This window comes from Chiloscyllium punctatum, chromosome 5 (assembly GCF_047496795.1).
Source record: "Chiloscyllium punctatum isolate Juve2018m chromosome 5, sChiPun1.3, whole genome shotgun sequence".
In the NCBI taxonomy this organism is placed as follows: Eukaryota; Metazoa; Chordata; class Chondrichthyes; order Orectolobiformes; family Hemiscylliidae; genus Chiloscyllium; species Chiloscyllium punctatum.
In genome coordinates this window covers 73,619,657-73,632,447 of record NC_092743.1, presented here as the reverse complement: position 1 = coordinate 73,632,447, position 12,791 = coordinate 73,619,657, and the positions used below count along the sequence as shown (strand labels likewise).

Here is a 12,791-nt window from a genome sequence, read left to right as displayed (position 1 = left end):
TCATCATACAATGGGATCTTGATCAGATGGGCCAATGGACTGAGGAGTGGCAGATGGAGTTTAGTCTAGATAAATGGGAAGTGCTACATTTTAGAACTGCAAATCAGGGAGGACATAGACACCTAATGGTGGGGTCCTGGGGAATGTTGCTGAACAAAGACCTTGGAGTGCAGGTTTTTCATTCTTTGAAAGTGGAGTCAGAGGTGGATAGGATAGTGAAAAAGGCAATTGTTATGCTTGCCTTCATTGTTCAAGGATTTAGCAAGCACATAGAGTTATAGGAGTTGGAAGATCATGTTGTGGCTCTACAAGACTTTGGTTAGGCCACTTTTGGAATACTGCATGCAATTCTGGTCTCCCTGCTACAGGATGCATGTTGTGAAATGAGAAAGAGTTCAGAAAAGATTTAAAGAACGTTGTCAGGGTTGGAGAATTTGAGCTATAGGGAGAGGCTGAAATGATTGGGGATATTTTCCCTGGAGCATCAGATACTGAAGGGTGACTTCATAAAAAGTTTTATAAAAATCATGAGGGGCATGCATAGGATGAATAGACAAGGTCTTTTCCCTGGGGCGAGAGGGCAAAGATTTAAAAGGGACCTAAGGGGCAACTTTTTCATGCAGAGAGTGGTGCGTGTATGGAATGAGCTGCCAGAGGAAGTGGTGGAGGCTAGTACAATTGCAACATTTAAAAGGCATCTGGATGGATATATGAACAGGAAGGGTTTGGATGGATACAGGCCAAATGCTAGCAAATGGGACTAGATTAATTTAGGATATCAGGTCAGCATGAATAAGTTGGACCGAATGGTCTGTTTCTGTGCCGTATATTTTTATGACTCTATATAGGATACAATTGAATAGAAATTGAGGATATTTACCTTCTCTTCATCTTTACTCGTCTATGTTCAGTTGGATCACCGTCATCTTCACTGGTGTGGCTCTTTCCTGCTGTCATATCAATTTTTAAAGCTTTGTTGGAAGTTTTATGAGAATCTGCTGGCATAGTAAATCACAAATTATTTAGGATCTTCTAAAGATAAGGTTTATGATATTCAAATGCTTGGCATGACACTAGCTGCACTGTTGTTGATATATATTGGATTTGTACGGACATAATATCTTCTTGACTGTAACTTAAGCTTCTTGGAATTCGTTCGTTCATGAACTGAATTATGATCTGAGGCATGTCTGCTATTCTGCTCAATCAATGTGCCTTTTAAAATCTATTTGATTGTTTAACCTGATTTGATATAAGCTATATATGGCACACTATTATTATAAAATCAAAACCACGTCACATTGCACAATTTTAAAAGGCAGTCTCATGCACCTTCAGTAAACCCAAATCAAGTTGTTTTAGGGGGAAAGAGAACAACTTATTTAACCTTAGTTATTCAACAGTCCACTTTTTAAAAAAATATATTGTTCTGGTATTTCTGCGTGCTTTGTATTTCTGCAAAAACAAGTTTATCTCAAGTGATTTCAGGTGGTTAAATCAAATCCTTACCATATTGTTTGTGAAGAGAAACAGTTCCAAAGCAGAAAGGTCACTACGTACTGTAGATGTTACAGAACATATGGTTGAGATCATACAAATCAATATATCACTTCATTAATGTAAGGTTTGTAAAGGTTTGTAGCTCACGTTGAGGTTTATGGTGTAGTTTTGCTCACTGAGTTGTAGGTTTGATATCCAGACGTTTCATTACCTGGCGAGGTAACATCATCAGTGGCGACCTCCAAGTGAAGCGAAGCTAATGTCTCCGGCTTTCTATTTATATCTTTCTCCTGGATGGGGTTCCTGGAGTTTGTGGTGATGTCATTTCCTGTTCGTTTTCTGAGGGGTTGGTAGATGGCATCCAGATCTGTGTGTTTGCTTATGGCGTTGTGGTTGGAGTGCCAGGCCTCTAGGAATTCTCTGGCATGTCCTTGCTTAGCCTGTCCCAGGATAGCTTTATTGTCCCAGTCGAAATGGTGGCTTTTTTCATCCGTGTGTAGAGCTACGAGGGAGAGAGGGTCGTGTCTTTTTGTGACTAGCTGGTGTTCGTGTATCCTGGTGGCTAACTTTCTTCCTGTTTGTCCTATGTAGTGTTTGTGGCAGTCCTTGCATGGAATTTTGTAGATGACGTTGGTTTTGTCCATGGGTTGTACGGGGTCTTTTAAGTTTGCTAGTTTTTGTTTGAGAGAGTGTTGGTGGGGTTGTGTGCTACTAGGATTCCGAGGGGGTCTTAGTAGTCTGGCTGTCATTTCTGAAACTTCTTTGATGTATGGTAAGGTGGTTAGGGCTTAAGACGGTGTTTGGTCTGCTGGTCATGGTTTGCTCTTGAGGAATCTGCGCACTGCATTTTGAGTATCCGTTCTTCTTGAATACTTTGTATAGGTGGTTCTCCTCGGTTTTCCAAAGTTCGTCTACGCTGCAGTGTGTGGTAGCTCGTTGGAATAGTGTTCTGATACAGCTTTGTTTGTGTGTGTTGGGATGGTTGCTGGTGTAGTTAAGTATTTGGTCAGTGTTTGTCGGTTTTCTGTATACGTAGGTTTGTAGTTCTCCGTTGACCTTTCTTTCGACTGTGACGTCCAGGAATGCGAGTTTGTTGTTGATTTCTTCCTCCTTGGTGAACTTTATGCCTGTGAGGGTGTTGTTGATGATGTTAAATGTCTCTTCTATCTTGTTTCGTTTTGTGATGACAAAGATGTCATCCACGTAGCAGACCCAGATTTTTGGTTTGATGGTTGGTAGGGCGGTTTGTTCTAGTCTTTGCATTTCTGCTTCTGCTATGACTCCTGACAGCGGAGATCCCATGGGTGTGCCATTGGTTTGTTTGTAGACTATGTTGTTGAAAGTGAAGTGGGTGGTGAGGCTTCATGATGTTTTCGTTGGTAATGTGATGGATGATGGTTGGTGTGTGTGTGATGGTCTCTTCTAAAAGTGTGGTAAGTGTTTCCTTTGCCAGGTCGATGTCAAATAAGATCATTGTCTCGTCTTCCTCTATTTTGGTGTTTTTGATGATTTTTAGGAATTCCTGGGTGGATTGGATGGAGTGCTGTGACTCTTCTACTAGGTATTTCAGTCTTGCGTGTAGTTCTTTGGCCAGTCTGTAAGTTGGTGTTCCGGGTAGTGAGGCTATAGGTCTGAGGGGGGCTCCTGGTTTATGGATTGTTGGTAGTCCGTAGAATCGCGGGGTGTTGGTCCCGTCGGGTTTCATTTTCTAGAATTCTGTCTTGTTTAATTGTCCGGAATTGTGTAATTTTCTTAGGAGATATATAATTTTGTTTTCCTAGTTTTTGGGTCGGGTCTAGCGCCACCTGTTGGTAGGTGTTGGTGTCTGCGAGTAGTGCATTGGCTTCCTCTATGTAGTCCCTTCCGTTCAGGATGACTGTGAGCCGACCTTTGTCTGCAGGTAATATAACTATGTTTTTGTCTAAGGTTTTCTACTCAGACAGACAGTTGCACCTACTCTGAGCCAAAAGAGGGAAGGAAACGAACTGAACACACAAGAAAAGAAAGCCCTAGAAAACCTCAAAAATGTTTCAGAAATGACAGCCAGACTACGAAGACCCCCTCGGAATCCTAGTAACACACAAATCCACCAACACTCTCAAACAAAAACTAGCAAACTTAAAAGACCCCGTACAACCCACTGACAAAACCAATGTCATCTACAAAATTCCATGCAAGGACTGCCACAAACACTACGTAGGACAAACAGGAAGAAAGTTAGCCACCAGGATACACTAACACCAGCTAGTCACAAAAAGACATGACCCTCTCTCCCTTGTAGCCCTACACATGGATGAAAAAAACCACCATTTCGACTGGGACAACACATCTACCCTGGGACAGGCTAAGCAAAGACATGCCAGAGAATTCCTAGAGGCCTGGCACTCCAACCACAATGCCATAAACAAACACATAGATCTAGATACCATCTATCAACTCCTCAGAAAACTAACAGGAAATGACATCACCACAAACCCCAGGAACCCCATCCAGGAGAAAAAGATATAAATAGAAAGCAGGAGACAACAGCTTCACTTCACTTGGAGGTCGCCATCGATGATCCAGCCAGGTAATGAAATATCTGGATATCAAACCTACAGCTCAGTGAGCAAACCTACACCATAAACTATGAGTGATAAAAGTTGAAACTTTTACCTGGACTTACCAATTAACTCTCTCCTTTGGAGCCTCTGCTCCTGCAAAATGCTAAGACCACTCCCTTTTTGCCTGTGATGTCACACTTTGATTCTTTCCAACAAGTAGGATATCCTTTCCAAACTACTTCATTAGGACACCAATTGAGAGCACACTCTTCTCAGACTGCTCCACCGTGACACCAAATGCAAAGCATTCTTCTTAGTCAGCATTCCCTTGATACAGCCTAAGAGGAAACCCTTCCCAGACTTGAAAAAAATTTGCACTTGGTGTGTTCCAAGTAAAAGTATCAGCCTATTTACACACAAGGGCTCAGATCTTCAAGGTTTCAGATCATCAGAGAAATAACCAAGAAGATGTGACAGAGTGCCCCTCAAAAAAAAACAGTAACTCAATGAGAGTTTGCCAGGAAATCTAAATTTCTCTCCCATGCTCCCAGAGACCCCGTCACCAAACAAGTCTTCCACTTTGAGTTGGAGTCGGAGACATTGGACGGTTCTGACACAGTTACCTGAATAATGACCCAGGAAATAAGGCAAAAAAAAAGCATTAGTCTAACTGCAAAAGAACTATACAAGTGAATTCTCAGTTAGTCACAATGATCCTCCTGACTCTTGCTACGTCCTCAGTCAACTAACCTGAACCAGTTAACTCCCTATCACTGCACCAGCAGCCCTGACCTGATAACACCTTAACCATGAAACACAATGTATTGCAACGCATAATCAATTTTTTAAAAAAATAGCCCAACAGTCTAAATTTCAGAATTCAGTTGATTTTCTTTCTTTCATGAGGCAGTAAATCATAAGCTTTATGGTAGCACACTGTTAAGTGATAATATTACTGCTGAATTCTTCAATCAAGTTAACTAAAAACTTACTGCCTCATACCCTCTATTTTTAGTTTTTCCAAAAGGAGCTTTGGAAAATTTATACTCTTTACCAACTGGAATATAGCAGCTAGTGCAGTAAAAATCAGCATAGATTGCACATAGATTTTGGTCTCTCCAAAACTCACTGCACTGAGTCACTTCTGAAGGATTCTCCATTGGAAGATCACACAGAAAAATTAGAGCATAGTAAATGCATTTTTTTCTGAGGGAGAAAGTGAGGACTGCAGATGCTGGAGATCAGAGTTGAGTGGCACTGGAAAAGCACAGCAGATCAGGCAGCATCCAAAGGGCAGGAGAATAGACATTTTGGGAAAGAGCCCTTCCTCAGGAATGAATGATATGAAGGGCTTATGCCACCAGGAGAATTCCTAGAGGCCTGGCACTCCAACCACAACGCCATAAACAAACACATAGATCTGGATGCCACCTATCAACCCCTCAGAAAACAAACAGGAAATGACATCACCACAAACCCCAGGAACCCCATCCAGGAGAAAGATATAAATAGAAAGCAGGAGACATTGCTTTGGTGCGGTTCAGAGGGGGTTTACCAGGATGCTGCCTGGACTGGAGGGCTTATCTTATGAGGAGAAGTTGACTGAGCTCGGACATTTTTCACTGGAGAAAAGGAGGAGAAGAGGGGACCTAATTGAGGTATACAAGATAATGTGAGGCATAGATAGAGTCGATAGCCATAGACTATTTCCCAGGGCAGAAATGACAAACATGAAGGGTCATAGTTTTAAGCTGGTTGGAGGAAAGTATAGAAGGGATGTCAGAGACTGGTTCTTTACACAGAGAGTTGTGAGAGCATGGAATGTGTTGCCAGCAGCAGTTGTGGAGGCAGGGTCATTGGGGACATTTAAGAGACTCCTGGACATGCATATGGTCACAGAAATTTGAGGGTGCATACATGAGGATCAGTGGCCGGCACAACATCATGGGCTGAAGGGCCTGTTCTGTGCTGTACTGTTCTACGTTCTATGTTCTAATAGCTTCACTTCACTTGGAGGTCGCCACTGATGATGTTACCTAGCCAGGTAATGAAACGTCTGGATATCAAACCTACAGCTCAGCAAGCAAACTACACCCTAAACTTCATTAATACAAGCAATACGTGGAGATCAATTTAAAGTAGATAGCTACCTCAAGTTACAGGACATTTAACACAAGGAAAGGAAAAGTAACAGAAAAAGGTACCAATATCCATGAAATGTCATCTATAACTTTATGTCATGACTTTATGTCAATACCGGTATAGACCACTTCAAGAGAAGATGGGAGATTCTAAACTAAACTTCAGTTGCCCATCTCCAATCTATCCAACTAATACAAGTTGTTCCTAAGCAACTGTTTGCACTTGCATGTGATTTTGGCAATACCAACCTGAATGAACTGTGGAGATAGTTCCATCAGATGCAGATCTTTTGCTGTTGTCTCCATTACATGGTTCTTTCTCATCAGCAGCACATGAAACTGCAGCATCAGCAAAACTCCAGCAGATATTGCTATTCACGCCAGTTGATTGCTTGGTCTCACTTTCTGGACGGAGTCTTATATCATTGATCAAACTGACAATCTCTCCATAACCAACTTCATTACCATTTGATGCATTGGTAGATTCTACTGGCATCAGAGTCTTGAAATGTTCAGGAGAATTATTTGCAGTATTAATGAAAGAGTCTTCTGTTTCTTCTGCATTTGTGCAAAATAGATCTTTCCCAAGATCGCTTTCTTTAGTCCAATCCACAGACCATCCTTGATCTATCCAGTACTGAAACTGCTCATAATACAGCCAATATTGATCAGCATAAAACTGTTGCCACTGCTCCTTAGTATCAAGGGAGTTCCAAGGTGCAAGTGAGTCTTCAGACCACTCAGGGTGTTTGCTCATCCAATTTTCCCAAAGAATGCCCTCACCATACTGACTCCAATATTTATCCCAGTCTGGCATGGACCCGAGCTCAGGAACCACTGCTCCATCACTTGAATGATCAATACCAGTATTATCCATTTCAAAATCTGTTTTGCTATCAGTCAACTCTAAGCCAGTTACATCAGAAATACCATTTAAAGATTCTTTTGGATACTCTTTACAAACTTCAGTCAGATCCTCAGCGTGCTGATAATTTAGTTTTTTCTTTCTGGTCTTTTTCTTTGAAACTGCAATTGGCTTGTAACAGAAAACAAAAATATTTTATTTATCTGAATTAACAACACTTATGAAAATAAAAGTCTGTTTCTTCATTTTTAACTTTAATAGTGTACATTTTGTGCAAAGTCACATCTGTAGATTAATTTTATAATCTCAAAAATTAAATAATTTTGTTCAGTTAAGACTGCTGAAGAAAATATCTTTTGCTTCAGCTGTAAAGATAGACTGCTGAAGAAAATATCTTTTGCTTCAGCTGTAAAGATAGATAAATTAATGATAAGCTACAGGATTTCATTTATTATTTTGTTCACATTATGATGCAAAAAACTCAACGGTTTTGGTGGGAATATTTTTTGCCACAAGTTTGAAGACAAGCAAATTAAAATTGTTTCTCTGAAAGATAATACATCCATTGTTCAATTGTAGGAAGTCACAAAGTCATACATGGCCTTTCACTATACAGGTAGTTCAATATTCTGGATTGATTTCTGTGCAAGAAAACTATTTTGGCAATTTAAAATTAAAACCCGCAAAAGTTCGCTCATTTAAATTTTGGAGCTAAATTATACCAGAATGGTTCATACCACTGATTGTCTATTGCTAGAAGAACTTCCAAACTGGAGAGGTAATCCCATATTTGCCATCAGTTCTGCCTCACTATCCACTCTGTTTTCCTCCTGAGTGTCTACAGTATTAAGAGTGGGTTCATTAATGTTCAAGTCTTCTTCACTCTTTTCGTCTTCCTCTTGGATATCTATAAATAGCAATTAGCAGCTACAATATCACACATAAGTCTCTTTCAATATTCCAAAATCTCTACATTCATTTCATTGAAAGGTGAAATCCACAGCCAGGTAATGCAAATGTCAAACAAATAATAAAAACTTCTGAATTTGATGGCCTAGACTTTCAGTGAGCAAAGAGAAGTTGCTTGCTGCAGACCTCTAAGAAAGCTTGCCACAACAATTACTGACTTTCTTTTCCCAAAAGGCAGTTTAAAACTAATGTCAAATAAAATGGACTTTCCTTTCTTGCAGTGATGTCTGCAAGTACATGTCCAGTTGAAAAACCTCAAACTGATGTACTCTCATACAGAAAACCAGGAAATTAAAAGCAGTTAAAATCTGTTTGCTTAATTTAGTCTTTCAAATAGCGAGATAAATTTAAAACACTGTTAAGACAGAAGAAATTGAAATAAAGATGAACAGGCCTTAAAATATGGATTTGTTTTTACTAACTGGAGAAATTTGACATTTCACAAGTATAAAATTAACTTTTCCAGGATAGAAAGGATTTTTCGCTACTACTGAGAAGTAATACACCAAAAAACAAAGTCACAGCTTATTTAACAAGGTCCAACTTCTCTTTGCTAATAGTGAGACATGAACCAAACAGCTGGAATAGAAAATTACATTCAAAACATTTGAAATACATTATCTTGTGATTCCCATTAACCAATTACATTGCAAACAATTAACAAATATTCCAAATGAATAATGTTGCCATGTGGAAATCATATACTAGATATTTTCTAAACAACTTTTAGAAGTGCCGTTACTCACCTTTGGAGAAAGCGGGACTTGAACCCAGGCCTCCTGGCTGTTTTGCACCAGATACAGATGGAGAACAGACATATGAAACTAAGGTCCATAAATGAAAATTTCACAAATTGTCTACCTGCTCTGCTCCCAATTTGTGTACCTTGTGTATACTTCTTCCACTTCCCCATTCCAGTCAGGGGAGTGATGTGTGTAGTGGTTAATGTTTAAGCTTATTGTAATTGCTTTTAAAAAAGCAATAGAAATTTAAAATAGTAAATTTGCTGAAAGCAAAAACTGTTGAAACTGAGCAAATACACCAATCCAAAAAGCTTACTACGTATATGAAACTCAAAAATATAAAAAGGTAATTAACTACAATATATTGTAGTTAATACAATAGAACTACAATATATTGCCAAAATTGAAAACAACAGTAATGGAGGTCATGCCATCCATCCAATACAAGATTTAAGAAAAACTACGTACTGGATAATGCTTAATTTTACTTCTGAAATACCACTGCATGATGTACACTTTCTTTATGACATACTGCAAACATTTAAAATCAAACTCTAAAGAGTATCAGGGAACTTTGAAACAGGATACAAAAAAACTAAGTAAACACAAAATAGAGAAAACTAATAAGCAACTTTCAACACAACCAAATATCTGATACGTACCTCCATTATCTTCATAGTCATAACATGTCCCCATTAATCCCATCCTGTAAAGTTTCCGATCACTGAAATAAATGCAATGTGAGCCAACATCACAGTTACAAGTATAGTGTACAGAAATATCCCGATAAATAGTTTAAGTATGCCTTTCCTAATTTAGACATTATCACTTTTCTTGCCTGTGCACACATTTAGCAACTGATCCTGTTCTGTGACCTTCCAAGCATCAAAAGGGCACAACTAGAGAAAAAAAAACCATTGATACATTTGAAGATAATACTTGGAAGATAATAATCTGATTACAAGAATAATATTAATGATGGATAATGATGCTAGGAATAGTTTTGTTGAACAGCGTACCTACATTCATGCCCCTCAATCTCCGAGCCCAGGCAAAAATATGACCCAGTCATACCCAAAACAGTCGGTTCTGCAGCACTAAAGCGCTGTTTATTTGTTCCCAAAGTGGATGTCTTACTATGTTGCCGGACTCTGTGATGCAGGTTTTGAGCTGCAATCTGGTTTCATTAAATAGATTACCGTGAATTCAGTCACCCTTGGAAGAGCAAGGTAGCAGCTGATGTATCTGTAGAAGTGGTTCAGATGATCAGCTAAGGAATGAAAGGTGTATCAGTAATGCTGTATCAGGAATGCTATATTGGGTTGCATCCTGAAATAATCCCAGATACACGATTTTCTGAAAGGTGAGACTATTATTGAACTCAAACCATATTATGCATGTCTATATATTTAACAATTTTTATGCTTCAAATATAAACTATTATGCAGGATTTCACAGTGACGGTCAACACAAAAACAAGAAACTTAAATCAATGTATTCAAACTTGAACAAAATCTGTTTGTTTAAAATCTTATGATTCAGTTTGGCAGAATAACAAACAAAACTAGCAAGAAACTTTTAACTACTCTATTGAAATGTTTAATTATAAATAACCCTTGTTCTGCAGTTCACAAAGGGCTAAAATCAGCAAGTCTGAAAACAGCAGTCAGTGGGAAACAAAAATGGAAGAATCAAAACTGAAGTGCTCACTTGCTGCAAACAATTTTAACTGTTGGAAGAGAGACATCCTAAATTTCTTCAAAGAATTCATCCAGGTATAAATATTCTTATCAATTCTATTCAGGAATTAATATGGTCATAAAATCTAGATAGGAGCCTGTTCTGGAATACAAAATTCAGCACTGTGTTATATATATCTTCATTTTGAATGACGATATGGTATGCCTTATTTTCTCATACAGAAAGCATATTTTGAGTACTGGTACAATCATAATGAGGAAGTAGGAGCTATAAAAAGAGTACAGCAACTCAGGGATGTATGCACAGGAATCAGAGTCAGAAACAGGTACAAAAAGAAAATTAAGGCAGCTAATGAATTGGCAATGTTCATCTCAAATGCAGATGGAATGCAAAGGAATTAGATGTTACATTGTACTTGGATAGAACTTTGGTCAGACCCTATCATTCCAGACCTTAAACTGCTTAAAGAAATTTTTTTTCTAATATCGCTATTTTACACCTGCACACTCCTGTTATTGTCCCACAAGTGGGACAATTTCTCCCTGTTAACTCTATTCAGATTTCTCACAATTTTGAATATTTCAATCAAATTTCATCTCCATCTTTTCATAGAGTCATAGAGATGTACAGCACAGAAACAGACCATTCGGTCCAACTCGTCCATGCCGATCAAATATCCCAACCCAATCTAGTCCCACATCCCAGCACCCGGCCCACATCCCCCTAATCCCTTCCTATTTACATACCCATCCAGATGCCTTTTAAATGTTGCAATTGTACTAGCCTCCACCACTTCCTCTGGCAGCCCATTCCACACATGCACCACCATCTGTATGAAAAAATTGCCCCTTAGATCTCTTTTATATCTTTCCCCTCTCATCCTAAACCTATGCCCTCTAGTTCTGGACTCCCCCACCCCAGGGAAAAGACCTTGATGATTTACCCTATCCACGCCCCTCATGATTTAATAAACCTCTATGAGTTCACCCCTCAGCCTCCGACACTGCAGTAAAAACAGCCCCAGCCTGTTCAGCCTCTCCCTGTAGCTCAAATCCTCCAACTCTGACATCATCCTTGTAAATCTTTTGTGAACCCTTTCAAGTTTCACAAAATCCTTCTGATAGGAAGGAGACCAGAACTGCACGCAATATTCCAACAGTGGCCTCACCAATGTCCTGTACAGCCACAACATAATCTCCCAACTCCTGTACTCAATACTCTGATCGATAAACGAAAGCATACCAAATGCCTTCTTCACTATCCTATCTACCTGCGACTCTACTGTCAAGGAGCTTTTTGTTCAGCTCCCTAGGACCTTAAGTATATAAGTCCTACTAAGATTCGCTTTCCCAAAATGCAGCACCTCGCACTTCTCCAAATTAAAGTCCATCTGCCACTCCTCAGCCCATTAGCCCATCTGATCAAGATTCCGTTGTAATTAGAGGTAATTTTCTTTGTTGTCCACTACACCTCCAATTTTGCTGTCAGCTGCAAACTTACTAACTGTACCTCTTAAGCTCACATCCAAATCATTTATATAAATGACAAAAAAAGTAGTGGACCCAGCACCAATCCTTGTGGCACTCCACTGGTCACAGGCCTCCCGTCTGAAAAACAACCCTCCACCACCACCCTCTATCTTCTACTATGGAGCCAGTTCTATATCCAAATGGCTTGTACCCCCTGTATTCCATGAGATCTAACCTTGCTAACCAGTCTCGCATGGGGAATCTTGTCGAACACCTTACTGAAGTCTATATAAATCACATCTACCGCTCTGCCCTCATCAATCCTCTTTGTTCCTTATTCAAAATACTCAATCAAGTTTGTGAGACATGATTTCCCATGCACAAAGCCATGTTGACTATCCCTAATCAGTCCCTGCCTTTTCAAATACATGTACATCCTGTCCCTCAGGATTCCCTCCAACAACTTACCCACCACCGATGTCAGGCTCACCGATCTATAGTTCCCTGGCTTGACATTACCACCTTTCTAAACAGTGGCACCACGGTAACCAACTTCCAGTCTTCCAGCACCTCACCTGTGACTATCGATGATACAAGTAACTCAGCAAGAGGCCCAGCAATCACTTCCCACAGGGTTCTAGGGTACACCTGATCAGGTCCTGGAGATTTATCCACTTTTTTGTGTTTCAATACATCCAGCACTTCCTCCTCCATAATATGGACATTTTAAGATGTCACCATCTATTTCCCTACATTGTATATCTTCCAGGTCCTTTTCTACATTAAACACTGATGCAAAATACTCATTTAGTATCTCCCCCATCCCCTGCAGCTCCATACAAAGGCTGCCTTGCTGATCT

The 12,791-nt window shown here is 39.6% G+C and overlaps 1 protein-coding gene across 3 annotated transcripts in view; it reads right to left on the bottom strand.

Annotated features, from left to right (window-relative positions):
• The window catches only part of tgs1 (trimethylguanosine synthase 1), a 56,789-nt gene that overhangs the window by 38,458 nt on the left and 5,540 nt on the right, over nucleotides 1-12,791 (bottom strand). For 2 of the 3 annotated variants that reach the window (XM_072570552.1, XM_072570554.1), the window contains exons 2-5: nucleotides 9,424-9,485; nucleotides 7,787-7,956; nucleotides 6,434-7,220; nucleotides 881-998 (exon numbers count right to left, since the gene is read on the bottom strand). In XM_072570552.1, the coding sequence (XP_072426653.1) occupies nucleotides 881-998; nucleotides 6,434-7,220; nucleotides 7,787-7,956; nucleotides 9,424-9,485 (1,137 nt within the window). The remainder of the gene's footprint in view (nucleotides 1-880; nucleotides 999-6,433; nucleotides 7,221-7,786; nucleotides 7,957-9,423; nucleotides 9,486-12,791) is intronic. The other variant, XM_072570553.1, reaches the window with a different exon arrangement.